At 47.5% G+C, this 25,038-nt stretch overlaps 1 protein-coding gene across 3 annotated transcripts; it reads left to right on the forward strand.

Annotated features, from left to right (window-relative positions):
- Positions 1–75: 75 nt before the first annotated feature.
- Positions 76–19,452, forward strand: Abhd4 (abhydrolase domain containing 4, N-acyl phospholipase B). Of its 3 annotated transcripts, XM_006988474.4 has the most exons (8): positions 6,639–6,753; positions 6,866–7,156; positions 10,294–10,382; positions 12,393–12,765; positions 12,930–13,084; positions 14,883–14,994; positions 17,192–17,378; positions 18,013–19,452. In XM_006988474.4, exons 2-8 carry the CDS (start codon positions 7,095–7,097, stop codon positions 18,100–18,102), a joined length of 1,068 nt encoding a protein of 355 aa, XP_006988536.1. In that variant the 5' UTR covers positions 6,639–6,753; positions 6,866–7,094; the 3' UTR covers positions 18,103–19,452. The 3 variants fall into 3 exon arrangements, with proteins under 3 accessions (XP_006988537.1, XP_006988536.1, XP_006988538.1); XM_006988475.4 differs by lacking the exons at positions 6,639–6,753; positions 6,866–7,156 and adding an exon at positions 76–563; XM_006988476.4 differs by lacking the exon at positions 6,639–6,753 and having other exon boundaries at positions 7,131–7,269.
- Positions 19,453–25,038: the final 5,586 nt, after the last annotated feature.

Below are 25,038 nucleotides of genomic sequence, written 5' to 3' on the forward strand. Positions count from 1 at the left end.
TGCGCGCTGGCGGGCCCTGGCCACGCCCACGCGGGCGTTATTGGTCGGCCTTGGCGCGTCACGATGAATGCGCAGGCGCAGATTGCGTCCCTAGACTGAGAACTACAGCCGGAAGTAGGTTAACGCGCCTGCGTGTGGGCTAGCGCTGAGCTGGAGACGTGTACTATATCCTTATTTCCGCCCTGCGTTTGTTGACGCCCACTGTTGCTCAGGCGACGAGATTTGTGACAGGAACAAGGGGAAAGGTTTTACCGCGGACAGCGTAGCTTACCAGAGAGTTCCGGCTCTCTTTGGTCCCCCGTGTTCCTCAGTGGTCAAACGTGAGAATCTGCTTAGAGACCAAGCTGGCGGTCTAGGGATTCAACCTGCCGGACCCTAATTCTCTTAAAAGCTCTGTCTGCAGATGCCTATGACAGATCGTTAGAGGAGGTCAAGCTCCTCCGCAGAGAGAACTATGCTTATCCGGGGCAAGCGCCAGTTCACACTGGCGGGTAAGGGTTGACCTCCACAGGATCCTGAACTGGAAGGCCGGATCTAGCCCTACGAAGAACCTAAGCCAGCAGGTATTCATTCATTCGACAAACGTTTGCTGGGTACCAACAAGGACCAATAACTTGTGGTTAAGTTGTAGGAACATCGGGGTTAATCAAACACAGTCATTGTCTAAAAAGGGAGGTAGTCACTTGTGCGTAGAGTGCAGAGTCAGAATCAGCAGCAATCCGCCCAAACTGAACGTCTTAAATCTGTTGTAGTATCTCGAGATGTCAACGATGAAAGACTCGCAAGGGCACATCTGGTTCGACCTGACCTCCGAATCATTTTATAGAAAACGAAACGAAAGTTTGAGGTTTTAACTTAAGAAAACTTAAGCTCCGCCTTCTGGCTTGCATTGCCTTTATAAGTTCACAATAACCAGACCTTCGAAACAGTATTTCTCAGCTTTCAGTTGCAAAGACTACCCACATATAATCAGATACTTCATCTCAGCGCTTAAATTTCACTTTCAACTGCCCTAGCTAGCTAAATGAGCAAAATTTCTAAAACAGCAACTGAACAACATCCCCTTGTCTCGTGTTATTCGTATTTAGCCTGGAAACATTTAGCACCACAATCCTATGATGAATTAAGAACCTTGCTAGGTTCAGCGAATCATCTGTGTCCCTGGAAAGCCTTAGTCTGTTAGGAGAGGTAAATCCATATTCACAACCAAGGAGACTGCACTGCTTAAGAAATTTAGCCTCAGTGCTCTTGTGTGACTGGTAGAGCGGGTGGGGAAGAATAGCCAGACTGGTTCCTATTCTCTGTACTATGCCATGCACCTGCAATTGAACTTTTCTCCCTGTCTCGTCACAAGTGAAAGAGCAGATTCCTCTGATATTCAACCTAACACCAAATGGGCCAAGGGGCTGCTTTAATCATCAGTTATGAATTCCTCAAGTTCCTATACCATCACTCCAGCTCCTTCCAGCAGTGTCTTAGCCTTTGGTCTGTGTCAACTACCATCATTAACATCTCCGTAGAAACTCTCTAAGAAGACAGACTCAATGCAAAACATCACTTATTGAGACAAGCACCACCATTCAGAGACAAAGCCTTTCTGATACAGTAAACTAAAAAGTTTCTCAGCTACCTGACTTAACAATAAGAAAAAAAATTGTTTTGTATTCAGTGTATGAACTTATCTATCAATAGGAAATCATACTATTGTTGGGTTTGAGTAGCGCAAGTCAGAACATTAGTATGTGTAAAAGTTCATGTGCTGAGTAGTAGATAAAAGTGCAAGTTCCAAAATCAGATAAAGATGGTTTTGAACTTTGATTCCACCTACTACTAATTATCTAATCTCCGTCGGATGACTTAGTGTTTAATTGGCAGTTCTTCCTCTTCTTTTTGACAAGATTTCTCTATGTAGCCTAGCCTGGAACTTACTGTGTATTCCAGAGTGGATCCAAATTTGCAATCCTTCTGCCTCTGCTTACCAATACTGAAATTACAGGTATGCACCACTATGACACGTAGGACTCATTTTCCGCTTCTATGACATAGAAATAACAATACCTGGATCACTGCAATGTTTTATTAGGATTAAACGAGATAATGTAAAATATTAAACATTTAGCAAAGTGCATAACACATGGTAAATGTTCAGAAAATGTTTGCTCTTATTAAATATTATTCTTTTTGATACAAACTATCTGTTTCCTCTGTTTCTCCAAATAATTAAAAGTTGCCCATACTGCAGAGCTCCAGTAATTTGGGCGTGCAAAAGATGGTGCCAGGATTGCAAATCAAATGGCTGGCAAAAGAAATAGGATTTAAAGTTAAGTCAGAACTCAGAGAAGACCTTAGAGGCTTCATAACGAAGATGATCAACAACATAAGATATGGGAGAGTGGCAGGGTGAGAGGGTGCCCTTACTGGGCAAAGTCCATGATTTCACATCCTTTCTCTTAGAATAAGAAAGTATATTCTCTACGAAGACAAACACAAATCCTAAGTTTGAGTAGAAGACTCTTGTAAAGACAGGCTCTCTGTGGAGACGAGGCTCTCTCAATTCTTTCCCTTCGTATTTACTTTGCCCTTGACTCCCTTTGCTTCTCTCTACTCCAGCATGTAACCATCCACTTTTAAAACTATGGTCCACGTTAGACCAAGGCCCTTCTTTCCTTGTTCTCCAATCAGCAAATAAAGCAATCTACCTATTTGTTTCGTGATGCTAGGGATCTAGCATGCTAAGCCAATACTGTACCTCTGAGCTATACCTCCAGCATGAGATTCTTTTCAAAAAGAAAATTATAACAATCAAATTTCAATCAGCACAAAGTGTGTCTTCTCAACCATGGTGCTTTCTTCTCCAAGTTCTAGTTGAGCAACGAATGTCTCCAGTGAGCCTGTCTTCCTTCATCCAGACATCCCTGCTGTGTAGCAATTCCGATCTTCTGTCTGATTTCCTTCTCACCCAGCTCTTTGGGGAGTCCCAGAAAAGCTTAAGTCTTGCTAGGTGTGGTGGCACACACCTTTAATCCCAGCACTTGGGAGGCAGAGGCAGGCGGAGCTCAGTGAGTTCAAGGCCAACCTGGTCTACAAACTGAGTCTAGGACAGCCAGGGCTACACAAAGAAACCTTGTCTCTAAAACACACACACACACACACACACACACACACACACACACACACACACACACAAGCGCTTCAATTTTGTCTTCTCTGGCAACAAAAAAGAATTTGTCCTATTTTCTTTATGAGAACAGCATTTACCAATGGAAGAGGATTGCTAAGAATTGTTGCTCTCCCTACAACAGAGATCTGAAAACACCACACTTAAGCAGCACTGCCCTGTTCAGTAGAATTTTCTTTAATGAAAATGCCTGTGCCAATCAATATGAGAACAACTAGACATGTGTGGCTACCCAAGCAATGAAAATATAGCTAGGAGTAATCAAGCAAAGTTTATTTGGTTTTTGTTCATTTAAAACAAAGCCAAAGGCAGGGTAGGTGGCTCAGCAGTTAAGAGTGCTTGCTGCTCTTACAGAGGACCTGAGTTCAGTTCCCAATACCCAGGTCAGGTAGCTCATAAATGCCTGTAACTCCAGCTCTAGGGGAATCTGACACGCTGTTTTGGCCCATGTGGGCATTCACTCTCACGTGAACCTTTCTCACCATCCATTCTACACACACATAACTGAATCTTTTTTAAAAAAAAAAATTAAGCCACATACAGGTATCACTGGACAGAGGACTTTGACGCTGTTTTATTCAGTCCCTATGTTTAGTCTAAGACTCACCTTGTTCGTTCAAAAGTCAGCAGCGCCCACTTGAAGAAATGATTCATTCCTTCCAGGGCTGGGCTGTATCAGCTTATCCACTCCACCTGCTTTTGGAGGGGGTTGACCAATTAGATTCTACTCCTAAAGAATATATTAATATGGCTGCTGAGATGTCAGTGATTAAGACCACTTGTTGCTCTTGTGGATGACCTGGGTTTGGTTCCCAGCACCAACAAGGAGGCTAACAGTCATCCATACCTCCAGTTCCAGGAGAATCAGACACCTTCTTCCGCCTTCCTTGGACAGCAAGTATGCCTGTGGTGTGCATTCAAGCAAAACACTCATACACATAAAGTAATCTTTAAAAATTAAAGAACCCAATACTTTAAAAGCACATCAAGTCATCCATATTTTAAAAAACCAGAATCATGTAGACAGGAGGGTGCAGTCTTCCATATGTAGACATCATGTGTCTTGACTTCAAGATAAGAAGGGGAAAAACACATTTTTCTCTCCAGAAACTTGTCTAAATAGGTACCAAAGGTCCATTTCATTGTATCTAGTTCCAGCAGATCCACCCAATCCTGAGTTATCTCAGTTCTGGGGATACCTTAAGGGTAACTTTAGCTGTAAATGGCATTTTCCACATATTCAAATTTCTTCCTTCTAGACAATTATTATAGTGGAAAATTATGCTAAAGCTGACTTGGCACATGTAGAGACAGAATGCAAATGTTCTCTGCACTGTGGTGAGATACATTCTAGAATCTAGAATGCCCCCGTTCCACCAGATCATCCTTGCCTCAAAAAAGACCTACATTTTCTAGGTTATCAGGAAAAGTGGGATGTGAAAACAGCTCAGGATTTCTGTCTCGTGTCATTTCTATTATAGCCCCCAAGTCCTAGTCAGCACTTAGTCCTGTAGGCAACCATTCATGCTTCTGCCTACTTAACGGTTCACCCATCCATTTACCAAATGCCAAGCACCTACCCCGGCGCACCTGTTCTCGGTGCTGAGAGCAAAGCAGAGTAAAATTCCCCCAGGAAACTTAGTCTCTAGTGGAGGGAAACATGAGTGAGAAATGTGCAGGATCTTTTCAGTGGTGTTCTGAAGAAAATAAAGTCATGTGGTAGAGTTCTTGGAGAAGAGGGGACGTTTGCTATAAATTCTGACTACATAGTTGCCAGCTCTCCAGAGCCCTCCTAGGGAAGTCTGGGGCCAGCAGAGGAGTTCATTTCCTTTCTCCTTATCAATGGATTCTTTGTGCCAACATAAAGAATGGCTTTTGAACATTAGATGTAGCATTTTTAGAGTAAGTTTGCTAAATGTTTCTTTAAGTTAACTTAGCTAATTCGCACAAGACACAATACAATAGAAGAAGCAACCTGATTAAAAAAAAAAAAAAAAAAGACTTGCCCAAGATCAGGAAATGGATAATTGGCAAAACTAAGAACTTGACCTTGGTCCAGATTTCTGACCATGGGCTCCAGGCTTTTAATTAGCTAGTAGGTCTACCAGCATCATCAATGCTTCTGAAAAGGTGCAGCTTTCTACACTTGATCTTAGCCAAAATGCTGAGAAGCGATAACTTGCAGCTTTCTAGCCTCAAAACAAACTAGCTTAGAACCTGAGGAACTGCGAGACTGAGTTGTTAACAGGCTTCCTGAAGGTTACGGGTACTGAATTTTAGGACCACTATGCTTCACTAAAAGAATGAATGAAAAATTCTGAAAATTCCACTTCTCTTAAACTTTCAACTCTTATAATGATCAATTTAATACTGTTTTAGGGAAGAAGAAATCTCAGAATCTTCTAGAAGACCAAAGAAAAAATACTTTAGGACTTGGAACATAGCTCAGCTGACAAAGTGCCTCCCTAGCGAGCAGGAAGCCCTGGGATTCAATCCCCTTCCTGAATCACTATGCCTGACAGCACATACCATAATCCAAGCACTCCAGAGTTAGGAACAGGAGGATCAGAAGTTCAAGGTCATCCTCAGACACACATCAACCAGGAGGCCAACCTGGGACTTATAACACACACACACAGTGTGTGTGTGTGTGTGTGTGTGTGTGTGTGTGTGTGTGTGTGTGTGTGTGTGTGTGTAAATAAAATCTCAGAAAGAGCCAGGTGGTGATGGCAAACACCTTTAATCCCAGCACTCAAGAGGCAGAGCCAGGCAGATCTTTGTGAGTTCAAGGCCAGACAGGAACCAAAAACTACATAGAGAAACCCTGTCTCAAAAAAACACAAACAAAACAAAACAAACAAACGAACAAAAAAACGGAAAGAAGTAGGAAGGAAAAGGAAAAAAAGAAAGGTACTTTTGTAAATTTCTCTTTCCTGAAGTATGGTTTTAACCTAATGGAGTGGATAATCTGAAATGGAGTAGCTCCAGGAATGTCACACCCCATTGCCAGTTCAAGTGAATTCTGCAGCCAGCTTCAAGATTTGGCTCCTCCACCGAACCCACCTGAAATGTGCTCAGAGCTTCTGAGATAAGTCACGTCACATCCCACATCCACATACATAAAGCATGCCCAGCCTTACATGTTAGTCCTTTACCTGGCCCTCCTGTGGGAGGGGAGATCCTCCAAATGGAAGCAGGATCGAGCTACTTTTTCCTTGGAAACTAGGTTGGAGTCAGACATCCCCAGAGCAGAGGAATGCTGTCTTATCTTGACAGATGTCATACCTCTGCTTAGAGCAGCAGTCAATACGGGGTGTCCCAAATACTGTGTGGGGCATACTTAGTCTTTACAAAATGTTTTCTGTCTCAAACTCAGATTTTTTAACTAGGCATTTTGTTTTTTGTGTTTTTGGAATCTGGAAATCTTCTTGAGTTAACAATATCCAGGGCCCTTTTGTAGGGAACAACCTCTAACGTCTCCACGGACATCTAAACCACTTAACAGAAGGACTAGGAAAGGCAGGTGAAGCGTCAGGGATCTGAGCCATAGAGGGAAGCTCCGGAGAGTGAGAGAGGCAAGGCAGTTCCTTCACTCTTTAATTGTGGAGAAGTAGAGGCGCGGCTGGTGGCATTCCAGTGAGAGACTAGGAGTTTTAAACTACCTGTCCCCCTCGCTGTCCCCCAAAGGTGGATGATGAGAGGATCACTACTTTTGCGAGACCCTCGCGTTCAGCCTGGACGCAGGCCAGCGGGAGCGGACAGAAGGAAGCACCCCACTGGTCCCAGCCCAGGCGAGGTGCAGGCCAGGGGCGCCGGTTCTCGAATCCCACCAGCGGCCTAGGCTCCGCCTCCGGCTCCGCCCCCTTTGTTATCCGATACTTCTCTGGGTCAGCTGGTTCTGGCGTCAGGCGGAGGGATGGGCTGGCTCAGCTCGACCCGGCAGGGCTTGTTTACTATGGCTGATGATCTGGAGCAGCAGTGAGTTACTCCTGTCCGTTTCTCTTTCTCTTTCTGTCTGTCTGTCCGGGCCAGGATCCGGGGACTGTCTGTGGTTGCGGACAGCTTCAGACTTCCCCGCCTTTCCTTTTCAGGTTGGCTTCTAGGGAGGGATGGGGTGCTGTGAAGAGGCTGCGGAGCTGGGGGTAGCGCTGAGGGATGTGCTTGTGTGTAGCCTGGGGATTCTGACTTTCCATTTAGTCTTCGCGATCGCCCCCTTGGTAGCGCGGTTTGATTGGTGGTAATGTGAGAGGGATAAGCTTGCTCTTCCCGCCTCCAAAGCAGACTCGGACGTGGGGGGCAGCAGCCGGGTGTTTGTCGAGACTTGCCCCGGGACTAGAGCCGTGGGTCTGAAAGGCCCCGAAGAAGAAGGCGTGGGAAGGAGAGAGAAGTCTCCACTGCGCTCAGATTAGTGTGGAACTGGCTTGCAAGTTCTTTTAGCCCTTGGCCGCCTTGACACGTTCTGCTTGCAATTCTAATTTATTATATTTTTAATCACTATAAACACATGCTTACTGCCGTGGTTTCAGAATTAAGTTTGTTAGATGGGGGGGGGGGGGCGCTACGCTTACCCAAGGGCATCAAGCTTGGGATGCCACCTGTGGGTGGTGTGATGACATTCTAACAGATCAGGAAAAAGTTGCTTGTAGGAGAATGACTCAGCTCCCAGGGTTTCACGGAACAGGGCCTTCCCTTGACCTAATAGTTGTCCTTTTGGCAGAAGGAATTAACTTTGTAACAGTAGTAAATAATAGCTTGGGAGACTTGAAGGAAGTGCTCAAGAGAGTATTGCTTTCTAAGATGAAATTTACGATGCCTACGGAGACTGAGCAAACAGCATTAGAGCCAGAAAAGATGCAGGCCATCCAGCTCCGTTTTACAGATAAAGCAGCTCCGTTTCTGGTGCCCATAAAAATCCCGAGACTTGCTCAAAATTACAGGAGTCTAGAACAGGTTCTCTCCCACCATAGAACTGCTTGCCCTGTTAGCCCACGAGGATGAGGCACCACCCAGGCCAGGCCAAGTGCGTGGTTAAGGTGCTTTGTGCAGTTTGCCTCACTTTCCCATCGCAGCTCTTCCCTCCCTAATAGCATGGGCACACAGTGGGACAGGCACCATTGCCTGTTCAGTAATATGGGCACACAGTGGGACAAGCACCATTGCCTGTTCAGTAACCTGGGCACACAGTGGGACAGGCACCGTTCTTTCGGGATCGGTTTTTAGAGAAGAAAGGCAAAGATGTACGCATAGCTCCCTGGACCCACCCCCCCCACCCTCACCCCCAACGCCTTCCAGGACTGTGTGGACCACGCTGCTATCTATAGGACGGCATTTCTCTTGAGCTCTGCTGTGAACAGTTACAGAGATATGTGGGGGTCAGGTGTCATGATCTGACTTGTTATAGTCTCTACAATGCAAAGAGGCAATTTGTCTTTTGAGACTGGCCAAGATCTGTGGTCCTGGTTCTAGTGCCTCATCCAACAAGGAACTCTGGACGACTGTTAAGAGGGTCCTGGATGCCCCTAGGATTCGATTGGTTGAGACTGACAGCTTTCATCTGACCAAAGCCATTGGCATACCACTCACACAGCAACACTGGTTTTCTTCCAAACCTCAAACTTTCGTTGAGAGTAGCTACTTAAAAATAGTAATAATATATACAGGTAATGATTCAGCTGAGGGAAAGTTATGTTGATTTGGGGGTTATTGGTGCTAAGCATTGTTCTATATGCTATAGATGTTAACTCACGAGTTTTTAGAAACTTGTGAGGTACATACAATTACCTCCTATTTGAGGCTGAAGAAACTGACTCAGAAAACTAATGTGCCACAGCATCATTGCTGGTAAGTGGCCTTGCTGGAATTAGAACTCTAGTGTCTGGCTTTAGATCACATTCCCTTCAGAAAACAGAAACAAATGAAATGTGGTTATATGCAGGAATGTTCAGATAATGGTCTCAAAAAGCTGAGGCTGGAAGATCCACGGAGGAGGCATCCTTTTCCTAACTTGCTGGTGACCTCTCGGGGTATCAGACTGCTCACCTGTGAAGTAGAGGCTAGACTATGTGATTTCCAAGAAAACATCCTAATCTAAGATCTGTGCTTCCCATGATGCTCGGGGCGCCCACTGTGTATGCTATGAGTAGCTGGGATGGTTCCTCCACAAGGTGTCCTTGTCTTCTCATGCTCATACCCACAAGCCCTTGCTGCAGTTCCTGGGAAACATCCTATAGCCCTCACCTAGGCAGAGTTCACACAAAGAGGAATAACGTGAAAGACAGGGAAGATAGAATAAAAACGGTAATTGATTGAACCATTAAACTTGTGGCAGGCACCCAACAAGGTTCCTTTCATTCCTAGACCTCAAAGCCAGGCTCCTTATCAGTGGCAGGTCTGTGATTCAGATCCAGGAGTTCTGTTTACTCCAGAACTAGGGCTTGTAACCTCGATGGCTTAGTCACTGGGTGTGAAGGAGAAAGCAGGATGAGTTACCAGTTTTACTCTAGGGCATAGGTAAGCTTTCTTCTCGCTTTACAACCTAAAAAATAGGCCAGGGGCAACTTGTGTCTCTTGGTGGACCACAGGACTTGAACCCGGATCACACACCCCTACTCCCTGCCTACCCCAGTTCAGAGCTAGTGGGTTTCACAATCAGGGACTAACAGCAGCCTCTACTTTCAGAAGGGTGGAAGACAACAGATGGCGTGGGAATTTGTCTGTCCTGCCCTAAAAGAACAGCTAGTCCTGGGGGTGGAAAGAATAATAGAAATATTAAAGTCACTCCCTCTCCTTTTGAAATCTCCTTGAACATAAATTATGATAACCAGTAACAAAGGGGAGTTAGTTGTAAAGCTCCAGGAAGATAATAAATGCGATCGAGTTTTGTGTACATGGTCTTCTGATGTCTGCTAAGGGCCATTGTTGTTAATAGCCATTTGCCCAAGAAGAGTAACAGTATATCAGACTGCTGAGGCATTGCTGACACCCAAGGCCATGAAGACCAGGCCTGCTGAGGCTGGGGAACACCTTGTCCCCCAATAACTCGTGGAGCTGTCGGCAAGGTTGAGAACATGCCCTTCCTTCTCAGTGTGGCCAACAAGTGCTTCTCTGTCTTGTAGGCCTCAGGGCTGGCTGAGCAGCTGGCTCCCGGCTTGGCGCCCTACTTCCATGTCTCATCTGAAGAATGTGGAAGCCAGGATCCTCCAGTGTAAGTAGAGGGGACAGTTTGCTCCCCGCTTCAAACAGTCTAGAAAGGATGGAAGGTCCTCCCCACGCTGGGTCCACTGTGCCAGCTGATGCCTGATGAGCAGTGCTTGGGCCAGAGGAAAGAAAATCAGTGGTTTGAGGGGAGGGACAGATAGAGGACACAGGATTCCACGACAGTGGTCCCTCAACTCCCTAGCCCTCTGGTAGCCCCTTCCACATCCTACAGCTTCACCTCAAACGCTAGACATTCCACTGTGCATTAATGCACACAGATATTTCACTCCTCCCTTCCTCGTTTCCCTATCTCTCCATTTTTCCCTCTCAACACATAGCGAAGCACATTCTAATTCACCACTTCCTACCTCAGTGTCAGCAATCCTGTGTTTTCCGTTCCCGGCCTTCCACGCAGGTGCAGCCTACCAGCTGTCTGGTTACCACATTTGGAGTTCACACAGACCAGATCTCATGAGCAATATTGAAGGAGGGTGACCCGTGAACAGCAATAGCCTTTGGTTCAAACAAGACCCTGGGGCCATATCTCCCCCATCCCCCACCCCAACATGATCCACCCTGCTGCTCTGCAAGGCCTGAAAGGAACCACAGCTTTCAAGCCTCCATCCAGATGCAGTCTGATTTACCCAGGAAGCTCTTTCATATGACTGTTGCCACACTAGCAAAAAACAAACAAAAAAACAAACAGAACACTGCCCCACCTCAATATCTAAGAGGAGTAAGTGGCTCAACCCACTCCCGTCACCACCTCCGCCTGGCTAGACCACAGTTCTCTGTGTTCATCTCCAAACAGGTGGACATTCAAGAACAATGAGTCCACGAGTTGAACGACATCAGGGATCAGGAGGGAATTGGGCACACCATCTTGAGAAAGAGTATGATCCCTCTTTTTGCCTATAGACCAAATGGTCTACACATTTTCCTTGGATTTGAATTCATTAGCATATTAAATATAAAAGGAAAATGACCCTGGGACTTATTAAGTCTTTTAGAATGACCATATGAAGCTGTTGTCATTGGGAAGGCACCATCCTCAGTTCTCCATACTACAAAAACAACTGGGGATTTATGGCTAAGGAACAGGGCCCGTGGATGGAAATCACTAAAGACAACAAGGACAGGGTGTTCTTTCTGAAAGGACTCAGCGAGATTCTTGCTGGAGAAGGTCAAGGACTTACACATCAAATCACAGGTGGAAGCCAAGGGCCTGGATCAGAGCTAAAGACGGGTTGGGGGAGGGGCTTGTCCTCCTAACCTGAGGTAGGATTCAGGCTAAGGCCAGGCTAAGGAGGCTGGAGATGGATGGGGACTTCACTTTTTGTTCCTGAGATAAAACATTGACCGAATCAAACATGGGGAGGAAAAGTTTATTTGGCTTACAGGTTACAACCCATCATGAAGTTTAGAAGCCAAGGCAGGCACGTGGAGGCAAAAACTGATGCAAAGACCATAGAGGAATGCAGCTCATTGACTGCTCCTCGGGGCTTCCTCAGTTTCTTTTCTTTTTACTCTGTTTTTTATTTTTGGTTTTGTGTGTGTGTGTGTGTGTGTGTAATTTTTTTTTTTTTTTTTGGTTTTTTTTTTGTTTTGTTTTGTTTTTTATTTTGGTTTTTGGTTTTTAGTTTTTTGGTTGGTTGGTTGGTTGGTTGGTTGGTTAGGTTTTTCAAGACAGGGTTTCTCTGTGTAGTTTTGGTGCCTGTCCTAGATCTCGCTCTGTAGACCAGGCTGGCCTCTAATAACTCACAGAGATCCACCTGGCTCTGCCTCCCAAGTGCTGGGATTAAAAGCATGCGCCACCACCACCCAGCTTTATTTTTGTTTTTTAAGACAGGGTCTTTCTATGTGGCCTGGCTGTTCTGGAACTCACTATGGAGACCAGGCCGGCTTCCTAAGGTGATGCCTTCAGGAAGAGAGAAAATGAAGAGTGTAGTCCAGGCAAAATGGCTGCGCTCTCGGGAAGCATTCTTGTTGGTTTACCCTGGAATTCTCCCCTTCCCAGGTCTCCAGAACAAGTTCCTGGCCCGCTATGTTTCCCTCCCAAACCAGAACAAGATCTGGACGGTGACTGTGAGCCCAGAGCAAAAGGACCGCACCCCTCTGGTGATGGTACATGGCTTTGGGGGCGGTGTGGGCCTCTGGATCCTCAACATGGATTCACTGAGTGCCCGCCGCACACTCCATACCTTTGATCTGCTTGGCTTCGGGCGGAGCTCCAGGCCAACCTTCCCAAGGGACCCAGAAGGAGCTGAAGATGAGTTTGTGACCTCAATAGAGACATGGCGGGAGACCATGGGAATCCCCACCATGATCCTCCTGGGGCACAGTTTGGGGGGATTCCTGGCCACTTCTTACTCTATCAAGTACCCTGAAAGGTAATGTGAAGTCACCCTTCTCCCTCATGAGCTGACTCCATGCCTTACTAGGCACGTTCCAATATTTATTTCCAGTAATAACTCTCATTTCCCAGCAACTTAAGAGCTCTGACGCTTCCAAGCAAATACAGTGTATCCTCTATTTGTTTTTTCTGTTAATGTAGAGTTAAACATCTTATCCTGGTGGACCCATGGGGCTTTCCCCTACGACCAACTGACCCCAGTGAGATCCGTGCACCTCCAACCTGGGTCAAGGCTGTGGCATCGGTCCTGGGGCGCTCCAATCCACTGGCTGTTCTTCGAGTGGCTGGGCCTTGGGGTGAGTCACCTTCAGGAGGAGAACTCTGTCTTTAAACTGAGGCCACCCCATTCACCACAGCTTGCCTTGGTACACCTGGGCTCCTACCATCCTCACTTGCTCATAAAACAGAGGCCTGACCTGGCATTAAAACTGATAATCAGGACAGCATCTCATTAGTGGAGGTTTCTGATGATTGATATATTTTCCCTCCATCAGCATCAGCAGATAGAACAGAATGGCTGCCTTATGCCTTGGCAAATCCCAGAGAATGGAAGGGGCTTTGATGTGTGACTTCTCTGCTGGGAGCTTGTATGACAACCTGTCAGTGACTCAGGCGCAGTAATCACCACTGGGTCCCATTCCATGGCTCACCAGCCCCTAGCAAGGAGAGCTCTGAACCTCGGGTTCTCACATAGCACAGCGACAGACAAGTCCCTGTGAACCAGGCGCTGCTCTAGAGAAGCCCCACGTCTCCCTCTGTTCTGGATTTCTTAGCACTAGGTAGCTGTCAGGAAAGAGACAGAGACGGAAAGTGGCAGGTCACACTACTACTGCGTCCTCCCCTCACGCTGTCCACATGCTTCCCTTTGAGGGGCTTTTACACCGGTGAGGTAAAAAGCAGATTCCTTTTATTGGAAAGATGGGTAACCCCTGTTTTGTACTGATAGCTTACATTTGTACAGAAATGTTCAGTGGCCGCTTGTTACAGTGGCCGAAACAGAATGAGTGGAAAACGAGCATTGACGTAGAAGGTAGCACAGGAGTTCTCGAAGAAGGGGAGCAAGCGAGGGTCACCGGGGCCAGGTGGGCAGAGGGCCGACCTCAGAGCCCAGGTGGCTCCAGCAGACCCCCTACCATCCCTCCTCCTCTAACCATTCTCTCCTTTCCTGGCCTTGGATCTGGCCAGGTTCATCCGGGGCTTCAGCCACTGCGTTGGGTGGCTGTGTGACAGCCGTGGAGGATTGTGTCAGAAGAAGGCAGGCCTGTGACTGCATTCACTCTCCCTTCCCAGACACCTCTCACAGACAAAACCCCTGCCAGGACAGAGAAGGTGGCCGGTAGGCGCAGTCCTCACAGTGTGCCTGCATGGTTAGCACTTACCTGTGCACTGTGATGGAAGGCGCAGTGGCCCGAGCCTGGGCCAGCAGTGTTGTCAGGGTCCCCTTTCCATGTATTCCGTCACAGCCTGAAAATGAGAGAGTGCTTGGAAAACGGTAGTCTCCTCTGCCTTCATCAGCTACCCTCAGAAGAGTAAAACGCCGTCAAGGTTCCCATACAGGGGGGCATGGGGATACACAACTCAGACTATAAATGAAGATTCTCTCAACCGCAGACCCTCAGAACGTGTGAATCTAGAGGAAAAGTCTTGGGACTTACTGAAGTGAAAATTACCTGGCTCCTTGGGGATGTTAGGTTGTCGCTCAACTCGTTGGTGACCAACAATCAGACTCTGACATTTGAAGTCATCTGCTGCTTCCCAGCAGGCTTCTACGCCCTTTTTGCCATTGCATGTTAAATGTATAAAGGAAATAAATCCTTGGAGAGATAAATTTGGTTAAGTTGGTTTGAACGTAAGCAGGCAGGAGTTTATTCTCTCTCCCCACCACCACCACCCACACTGGCAGCTCCGTGGTTTTTTGTGGGTTGGGTTTGAGTGGTTGGTTATTGTTTTTCTTTGGTAGGGCCTTAAAATAGGGTCTAACTGTATCCCCTGACTGACCTTGAACTTGAAACAATCCTCCTGCCTCTGCCTGCCGAGCGTTGTAATTGCAGGCACACCCAGCATCACGCTGTTGTTTCTTCTATCCTCTCCCAGGGCCTGGGCTGGTGCAGAGGTTCCGTCCGGACTTCAAGCGTAAGTTCGCAGACTTCTTCGAGGACGACACCATCTCGGAATACATCTACCACTGCAATGCGCAGAATCCCAGGTGAGTGTGGCTCGGGAACCAGCCCCGTGGGATGGCTTATTCCTCTTCCACAAAACCCCGACGCAGGGGAACACAAGCACCAGCAGGCTTGATCGTTTCCAGAGAGTTCCCCGGGGGTGGTCAGGACAGGTATAGAAGATACCAGATTTAATTAAACAAGCTGTGCTGTGCTCTCTAGAGGAAGACCTCCTGGCTTCCCTAGGGATCAGCAACTGGCCTGATGAGCAGCGGTGTGGAAAACACTTCAAAGGCATTTTTTAAACTGAAAAACTGATTTAAAAAAAAAAAAAATTATTGTTGGTTTTTGGTTTGATTTTATAGGCATTTTTGTTTGCTTGTTTGTTTTAAAGCAAATAGAGAAAGAGAAGCCTTTGCCCATCCACAATCTTCAATTTCTAAATTGTCATATAATATTGCTTCAGAGAAACTCCTAGAATGTGTCCCCTTGTATATACCCACATGATATATCTATATCTGTATTCCATGTATATCTATATACATGTCTGGAATACATTCAAAGAAAGAATATGTATTTATTTCAATTATATACACTTTGAAATAGCTGAGACTTGGTGTAAGAATCCTTCCCCTCCTTTGGAGGTATGGAAGTGTCCTGAGAACTGTGAGAAGTCCTCCCCACTGGCTATTCATAGGCAAGCGCCGAAAGCTTGCTGACCGGCAGTTTTGTCCGCTGCATTGACAGCCAGGACGGAGCCAGGAAAGTAATCTTCTCCCACAGTCAGGCCCTGTGAGAGGCTGATACCAGCAGGGCACATTGGTAGCACCACCCTGTGGAGACCTCACCCTGACCCTGCAGGAGCCATAGACACTCGCCACCTCTTTCCAAGCCTGTCCAAGTCACTGTGAGCCCAAGGCTGGGAGGAAGGCGAGGCTCCTCCTTTCGGCAGGAACAGTGAGCATTAGCCTCCAGCCAGTACTGCACAGGATTATAGCTGACATTTGGCAGGGTCCCGGGTCAACAGTGTGTCATGGGAACCTCAGCAGTCAAAGCAGGCACCCCCAGCTTCCTGCTCTTTTGACTCCTCCCAGCCCCCATGGGCTCATTATCAGCCCATCAGGTGGCCAGTTCTCATTTCCTCCCTCCAGACATCACTCGCTTTTATAACACTCTTTCACTGGAGCTGACAACTTTTCAGTAATTCCTGTCAGTCCTTTGGAAGACATGAATTCTGGCCAAAGGGAAAATGTTTGAGTGGTACCTTCCTCACTCCACCTAGCCCCTGGAGAGCTCTGTTCATATCTCCATTCTTCTCATCTATCTTGACCTAAGAGAGTGGACGTAGTTCCCGCCGGTTCGTATATGAGAAAATCAAGGTGCATCCTGGCTACCCGACTTGCCAAGGAGACACGATTTAAATTCGCGTCTGACAGACTGTAGCGTCTGTGGTACACTGTCTCCTGGAGGTGTTCTCCGCTCCTGCTGACATAGACATTATTCATCCCGGGGTGCCAGAAAAATGTAACTACTCCGAACACGCAGAGCCCAGGAGGGAACACTGTCCTCAACCTCCCTACCTCCCACAAAAGCGGCAAGCTGGGCGGAAAGCTGGCTCCCGGCCCAGCCTCACACAAACCCGATAGGGAGATTGAATTCACGTTTGAGGTGTCCCCCTGGCAGCAGCTGCTGAGCCCCAGTCTCAAAAGCCTGATGCGCTGTCATTCTTCGTCCAGAGTGTCCACAGCACAGCCCTCCTGGTGGAACACTCACCCTTCAGGGCTCGCTCTAGTGAATCCTCCCTCCATCCCCTCAGCTAAGCCCCTTACCCATGGTCTATAGCTCTAATCCCTTTTTCATAATCCTTAGGAATTTTTAGTTAAAGCACAATTTTCATTAAAGCATAGTCATTGGATTATTTATGTAGCCAGCTCCAAGCAGGGCAGGCGCCTCATCTGTCTGTCCCGTTCCTGTGTCCCCTCACCCAGTCCAGGTGTAAACGTATGTTGCATTAAAGCTCACTGTGTCCTTGGCAGCTCCCTAGGTCGTGGGGGTTTTCACAAGCATGCCCGGAGGCATGGCACTCATCTCCTGATCTCGTCAATATTTAATGAGCCAGCCCTGGCTATGAGGAGAATATAAAGACATAAGGTCCAGCCCAGCCTCTGAAATGCAACAAGTTGACATTTTCTGCTTCGGGCTTGTCTAGCTGTCAATTGCCTCACTGTTTTGTTCTGTCAGTGGGGAAACGGCGTTCAAAGCCATGATGGAGTCCTTCGGCTGGGCCCGGCGCCCCATGTTGGAGCGAATTCACTTAATTCGAAAAGACGTGCCCATCACCATGATCTATGGGGCTAACACCTGGATAGACACCAGCACGGGGAAAAAAGTGAAGATGCAAAGGCCAGATTCCTACGTCCGCGACATGGTAGGTTGACTTGCCAAGGAGTGGGAGTTGCAGTGGACAGTGGGTGGGAAAGTCTTGGGTGACGACAAAAGGTGATCAAAATCAGGACGAAAAATATATAGATGAGACCGAGCAGTGGCTTTGGAAGGTCCCCACCACCACCACCACCAAAACCCCTGCTAGATAGTTAGGGATTTCCTTTTTCTGTGCAGTCCAGTTCAGCTAAAAGGCAGGTTCCCGGAGAGCAGCCAGACGCATGCTTCTATTCCAGACTGCCAGCCTCCCCATCATCTCTAGTAAACCAGGGCTGTGAGTAAGTAGTAGGCTGAACTGCCGAGGTTGTGGTGAAAGACATCCTACCACACTTCTGTCTCCCTGCACCTCCTGCTCTCACTGAGTCAGCTATGGTCCTGTGTCCTGCACAAAACAAGCAGACCAAGGGTGAGGCTTAGGAGCAGGCACGGCACTGTGGGTGTCCCCTTAAAACAAAATGGCCTTTTGACATTCATCGCTTCCCGAAGGACTGTGCAGCTCCCGGAGAAAAGGTAGGGTCTTGCTTCTGAGAAGAGCCCAGGGAACAGGCCAGCCAGCCTTGGGGGAGGGAGGAGAAATGGTGAGACCACTTCCCAGTGCTGCCACTGTTGTCTGCCCACAGGAGATCGAGGGTGCCTCGCACCACGTCTATGCCGACCAGCCGCACATCTTCAATTCTGTGGTAGAAGAGATCTGTAACTCGGTTGACTGAGCTGCTCTGAGAGGAAGAGGAGGAAGCCAGAGTTGCCGTCACCGCCCTGTCTTAGTCAGAATCCTCTGTCCTTTCCTCTCCAACTAACACATTGCCAGCCAGGCAGAGTCGGGCTCCCCCGAGCTAAGACCACAGTGAAAAAGAGCACTTCTGATCCCATGCTGAGGGCAAGAGGCAGACTCCACGAGAGGCCTTGAACTCCCCACTCTGGGAAGAGCATAAAGGGTTACCTAGTGCCGCCCATTCTCTCCACGCCGCGTGTGAGCAGGTGTTGATTATGAGATTGCACAAGCCATGCCGTCTCCCCGCATGGCCTTCCCTTCCTCTGACAGAGGAGGGCTCCCAGCAGCCTTTCTAGTTTGGGAATGTGTCGGAGAGTAGATTCCATACAGGAACATATATTCCTTCTCCGTTTCTCCACGCCGCCATCCAAACCCGGTTCCCACTTAACCCCCCCAAGAGCAGCCCTGTTCACCCGCACGGCCCCTTCCATGACTTTGGAGGGCATGGCCCAAGCCCTTATTGGCCGATGAGGAAAGAGATCAGGGCAGGAATGGAACACAGCTCTGCGTGATGGGTTCCAGCAGAACTGAGTCGACAGCCCAGGTCTGCTGCCTTCCAGCACGTGGTGCCAGCCAGCTTCGCTCACCAAGTTTCTACACAGACACCGCTGCTGCGGGGCTGGTTGAAAACCAACCTTGCTCCATATTCTAACCTGTTATACAGGCACACTGTTCCCTTGCCCTGTGTCTCAATCCTGGCTGCCTAAGTTGGGACACTCGAGAGCCTTCCCCTTCTTCCCCCTCCCACTGTGAGGCTCTCAGCCTCTTCTGTGCCTTGGGCCCTAAAGCCCCCTGTGTAGTCCCGAGCAGAGATGGCCTCCTGGTGGAGAAGGGGAAAGTCCCTCCTGCCTTAGAGCCGCGTCTGCATTCACAAAGTCCACGAGCATCTGCAGCATCTTCTACCAGAGCCGAGGTCCCCTGAGAGCTCCCGCCCGCCCGGGGCTCCCTGAGGAGCTTAAAGCCAGCAGTTCCTCTGTCCCCATCAGCCACAAAATGCTTGTCACAGCCTGAGCCTCTCTGCCTGCCATCTGTGTCACCACGGTCTCCAACTCACTCCGCTTCAGAATTGCCCGTCAGCCCTCTCCCGTGGATCTCATTCCAGGTCCTGCTCTCAGGCCTGGGGTACTAGGCTGGGCCTGGCCCCAGAAGCCGGGCAGTTCCCTCCTGCTCCTCCTCTTTTATAAAGCCAACCCTTCACCAGAATAGTATTAACTCCTGGTGCTTTGTACTACCAGTCCAGCTGCCTCGGGCTCCTTTTCTATATTAATAAAGAAGAGTAAAAACTGTTGTTTATGACGATGTTTAAGATTGAGCCAACAAGACCACCGCCTCACAACAGTCCATGCAATCCCCAAATGAGAACGGGACCAAAGAGGTACCACTTGGGCGCCACTGCCTCTCACAGACTGTCTCAGCCTCCTCAGGATGGGAGAGCAGTCAGTCCAGAGCACAGGAGGCTTACACCTCAGTCGACAGGAGAATTCTGAGGTGTTGGGTGCTGTGTTCTGCCCAGTCAGTACCTGTCAGCCTAGGTCTAGGCCTTCACAACCCTGCTCCCCAATCTCCATCCCTTCTCTGAGTCTCAGCTCAGATGCTCCTTGCTGGGAAACCTGCCCCTTCCACCTCCCCAACCTAGCAGTTCCTATGGTATGTCTCCGTTGAGACTCAACTGCCCCTTTGAAATTGTAAACTTGGGACTGAAGAGAGCTGCTTAGTGGCTAAAGGGCCCCTGCTGCTCTTCCAGAGACCCAAGTTGAGTTCCAGGCACCCACGTCCCATGTCCAGCAGCCACCTGAAACTCCATTCCCCGGTGGATCTGACGTGACACCTCTGGCTTCCCCAGTCCTTTGTATGGATGTACCCACATGTATGTGCACACACACACACACACACACACACACACACACACACACACACACAAATAAAAATAAAATAATGGGATGGAGAAATGGCTTAATAGTTAACAATACTTGCTGATCTTACAAAGAACAAGTGTGCCCCAGCCTCTGTGTGTGCGTGTGCGTGTGCGTGTGCGTGTGCGTGTGTGTGTGTGTGTGTGTGTGTGTGTGTGTGTGTGTGTACTCCCTGATACAGCACCACGCTTCAAGAGCGAAACTGCAGGTGTGGCTCACGGGCCGAGAAAAGGACCCTCGACGGCTAGAGGCCAATGTAGTGTCCCAAATCGTGTGCAATGGGCGGTGTGATGTCACTTCAGACATCATGTGACCTTTGGGTTCACACAGAGCCTTCCTCAGATGGGATATTAATTACTCTTCTCACTGGAGTTGAAGGAGAGCAGGCATTGCTTGGCTCATGGGGTTGGGGGAGACAGACCATCATGATGGGAAGACACAGCCGAGGCGCCTGAAGCTGTTTGTCATTGCATCCACAGGCAGGGGAAGCAGATGAAACTGTTGTTCCTCTCACTTTCTCCTTTTTTATTCAGCCTGGGACCCCAATTCATGAAATGAAACCACTCACATTCGGGGCGGGTCTCCCCACCTGAGTTAAAAACTCTTTGGAAATGACCTCCCAGACTGGCCCAGATGCTTGTCTCCTAGGTGGTTCTAAATCCCACCATCGCAGATATGGTCAAAAGGCCCCTCGTCTTTCCTCATCCCTCTCTGTCCTCCCTCGCAGGACGCCTGAGAGTTTGAAGGTGAGCTGCAACCCCAGCCTGGAGAACTGTCTCAGTGTGAACCACCTCTTCTCATTATCAGCAGGTTTTGTTTGTCTCGTTTTTTGCTTTTTGAGTCAGGGTCTCCCAGTATGGCCCAGGCTGGCCTAGAACTTGCCGTGTGGCCCAGTCTAGACTAGAGTTTAAATCCTCCTGTTTTGTCCTCCCAAGCGCTGGGATACAGATGTGCTCCACCATGTCCAACTGTTTCTCATAGTGTAAGTTCAGTACTATTATGCCATAAAAGTCTCTGTCACAGGCCGGGTGGTGGCGGTGGCACAAGCCTTTAATCCCAGCACTCATGAGGCAGAAGCAGGAGGATCTCTGTGAGTTCAAGGCCAGCCTGGTCTACAGAGTGAGGTCCAGGACAGGCTCCAAAACTACAGTCTCTGTCACTATCCTACCAAAGGTCATTCTTGATTGAGATTGAAGAGAAAAGCCAGTGCCTGCCTGCCTGCCTGGCACCTTGGTGAGAATAACCCATTCCTAGACAACACTAACATTTCATTCATGGTTCTGGGTACACAGAGTTTTTTTTTTTTTCTCCAACCCAGGAAAACGCTATACCCCTGCTTGGTGGCTTTGCTAAAGGATTAAAGTCTACAGACTTCGTCTTGCTAGTGATTGGTGTCCCTTCACCTTAGAGTGTCCCAAGACCTAACTCATTGTAATTCTGCAGCCCCACACTCTAGGTAGCACACATGAGAACAAATTGTACAAGGCAGCAGCTGGAGAAGACTGAAGAACAGGGTTGTTGCTTGCATTGATGTTTTTATTTTCTCAGTTTGAAGAGCCTGACTTTGGAGAGAGAGAAAAAAAGAAGCATATGCAGCTGACAGCTGACAACATCAAGTGTCCAGTGGTCCTACTGTGTGGCCCAGGGTGACCTCAGGCTTCTGAGCTGAAGCTGGCCTTATACTGCAACCTCCCAAGTAGCTAGGACTCCAGGTGTGGGCCACCATGCCCAATTTAGGAACAGGGTTTTTTGTCAGGGCTCACAACTCATGAGGCGATTTATCAGCCTCTGGTGATTTTGAAACAAAAGTTAGTTAGGTATCATGTGCTTCTTTTTTTATTTTTTTTTTTAAGATTAATTTATTTATTATGTATATAGTGTTCTGTTTGCATGTATCCCTGCAGGCCAGAAGAGGGCACCAGATCTCATTACAGATGGTTGTAAGCCACCATGTGGGTGCTGGGAATTGAACTCTGGACCTTTGGAAGAGCAGCCAGTGCTCTTAACCTCTGAGGCATCTCTCCAGCCCCTCATGGGCTTCTTAAACTTTTCAGAGAAAGAGAAAACTCTTCCAAATAAAACTACAAAAGACATGTAATCTCAGTGGTTTCTTAAATGGACTGTGGCTGGCAGCCGCCCCATGGCTCTGCAGTAAATTTTTTTTGCAATACTTTTCAGGTGTGGCCACTGATAAGACACGGGTGCTCCTGTAAGCAGCCCTAATGAAACTCAGTGGGTCACACACAGAAAAGAAAACCAAACTTGGAAGTAGAAGGGGACCAGGTAGAATGAGGAAGGGGGCCAATGGGAGGAGGAAAGGACAAGAGGGGACAGCAGGAAGAGGGACAAGCTGAAAACGCATTGTGGACATGTATGGGAATGTATAATGAAACCCATGGTTACCGCTAAATAATACGCGTCATGAAGACATTTCTAAAAAGAAAGCAAAACTAGGTTGGAGCACAGAACTAAGCTGACCGGAGAACATGGGGGCGTCTTTCATAATTCAGATGGCTGTCCGATCAAAGGTAAGTGTCCTAGGTCTCAAAGCACCAGGACACCAAACTGTCTCTTGCTAGAAGCAGGTCACCCAGTCAATTCTTGACTTGTGGACTGTTCCTCTTACTACTGTGTTAAAAAATGCCAGGCATAGATTTTGCAGATTTCAGAAGGTCAGATTTCAACATTTTCCAAGAAAAATCACCCAAGAGGCTCAAAGTGGTCAGAGCATTATTATTTTTAATTGTATTTGTTGTTGTTGTGTGTGTATGCACATGATATGTGTGTATGTATGTGTGTGTGCACACATGTGCATGCTATGTTGTGCATGTGGAGATCAGGGGACACCCATGGAGTTGGTTCCCTCCTTCTGCATTCTCTTGTGCTCCAGGGATCCAACTCAAGTTGTCAGTTTGCGTGGTAAATGCCCTTACCTATGAGCCTTCTTGTCTAGGGCATTCTTTTGTTTGTTTTTGTTTTTTTGTCTTGGGGAGTGGGTTGTGTTTTTTGGTTGGTTTGTTTGTTTGTTTTGTCTTTTTGTTTTGTTCTATTTTTGTCTTTGTTTTAGTTTTTTTTTTTTTTTTTTTTTTTTTTTTTTTTTTGGTTTTTTCGAGACAGGGTTTCTCTGTGTAGCTTTGCGCCTTTCCTGGGACTAACTTGGTAGCCCAGGCTGGCCTCGAACTCACAGAGATCCGCCTGGCTCTGCCTCCCAAGTGCTGGGATTAAAGGCGTGCGCCACCACCGCCCGGCTTTGTTTTAGTTTTTGAGACAGGGTCTTTCTACATAGCCCTGGCTGTCCTAGAACTCACTGTGTGAATGAGCTGGCTTCACAGAGATCTCCTGCCTCTCAAGTGCTGGGATTAAAGGAGTGTGCCACCCAGAGTATCCTTAAACATGCAATCCCAAATGGTTTTCTCTCAAAAGATCTGCCCAGGAAATGTAAGAGTCTTCACTCATGAGGAAAAAAGCTACATATATTATTGTCTGATGTGATCCAGTTATGGGCAGAAATGAACATCAAATCTCTCACATTAAAAAATAAATGAAGCTGGACAGTGGTGGCGCACGCCTTTAATCCCAGCACTCAGGAGGCAGAGCCAGGCAGATCTCTGTGAGTTCGAGGTCAGCCTGGGCTACCAAGTGAGTTCCAGGAAAGGCACAAAGCTACACAGAGAAACCCTGTCTCGAAAAACCAAATAAATAAATAAATAAATAAATAAATAAATAAATAAATAAATAAATAAATAAATAAATGAAACTGGCAAAAAGCAAAGACAGCTCATATGTAAAAGTTAAACCAAAGCAAAGGTTTGAGTAGGCTGGAGGTTCAGTTTATGGTATAAGGGAATTAAACTGCTCCAGATACTAATGCTCCCTGCATTCACCAGGGGACCCAAGGACTCCACTGTACCTTAATCTAAATGTTGGGGTCAAAAGAACAAACATTTACGTAGCAGTTTTGTTTGTTTCATGTAAAAAAAAAAAGTTTCCATTAGAAAAAACAATAAGAAGAAAATGCCAAGGTTGTAACTCAGTGGCAGTTAGTTCAGCTAGCTTTCATGGGGCCTGGGTACAATCCTGACATGGATAAAGGCCATGCTGGATAACATGGCAAGGTCTTAGAAAAGAGAGGAGGCAGAGAGGGGAGGGTAGAGAGGGGTGAGAGAGACAAAAAGAAGGAATAGAGAATGGGGAGGAGAAGGAGGAGAGGGAGATGGGAGGAAAGAAGGAACAAATGAGAAAGAAGAAAGCACTGGGAAAGGAGGAAGGCAGGAAAATAAGTATTTGTCTTCGTGTAAAGGGCATATGAATGAGTAGCTCATCCAAGAAGATACACAAATGACCAGTGAGCGAGCACATGGCAAAGCGTTCCCCCTCAGGGGTAGTCAGCAAACAGTTCAAACCACTGAGGCACTGTTTTTCATAAGCAGGTCAATAGAAATGTACAGTTATTGGAAACAGTATTAGCAGTGGCAAAAGAAAGTGGGCAATGCCATGCAAAGTTGGTGGGGGGAGAAAGCATTCCCACGTTTTTTGAAAAAGCGAATAGGTCAACGTCCCTGCCTTCGAATGTTCCCTCTGGTAAGGAAGACAAACAAATAGTAACATGCAAATATCAGGTGCTGCTATGGAGAGAAGAAAGCAGCAGCAAGAGGAGAAGGATTTACAAGGAGGGAGGGTCTTTCTGGGTAAGAGAAACAAGAAACTCCATCTAAAGAGAGGGGGCCTAAGCCCTGAGATGGACATGTGTTACTGTGACCAGAGATTAATGAGAATGGAAAAATTTTAGTAGCATGAAGGGTGAGCTGGTTCAGGGCAGGCAGAGATACCACCACCACCCCCCAAAAAAAGGAAGGAGGAACCACCCTTCAGTTCCTGGAGCATGGTCTGCACTTGGTCTATCATAGCCACATGGTTCTGCCTTGTCTCTAACCCCTCAGCCCTGTCTCATCTGACATTTT

This window comes from Peromyscus maniculatus, chromosome 9, assembly GCF_049852395.1.
Source record: "Peromyscus maniculatus bairdii isolate BWxNUB_F1_BW_parent chromosome 9, HU_Pman_BW_mat_3.1, whole genome shotgun sequence".
Classification (NCBI taxonomy): domain Eukaryota; kingdom Metazoa; phylum Chordata; class Mammalia; order Rodentia; family Cricetidae; genus Peromyscus; species Peromyscus maniculatus.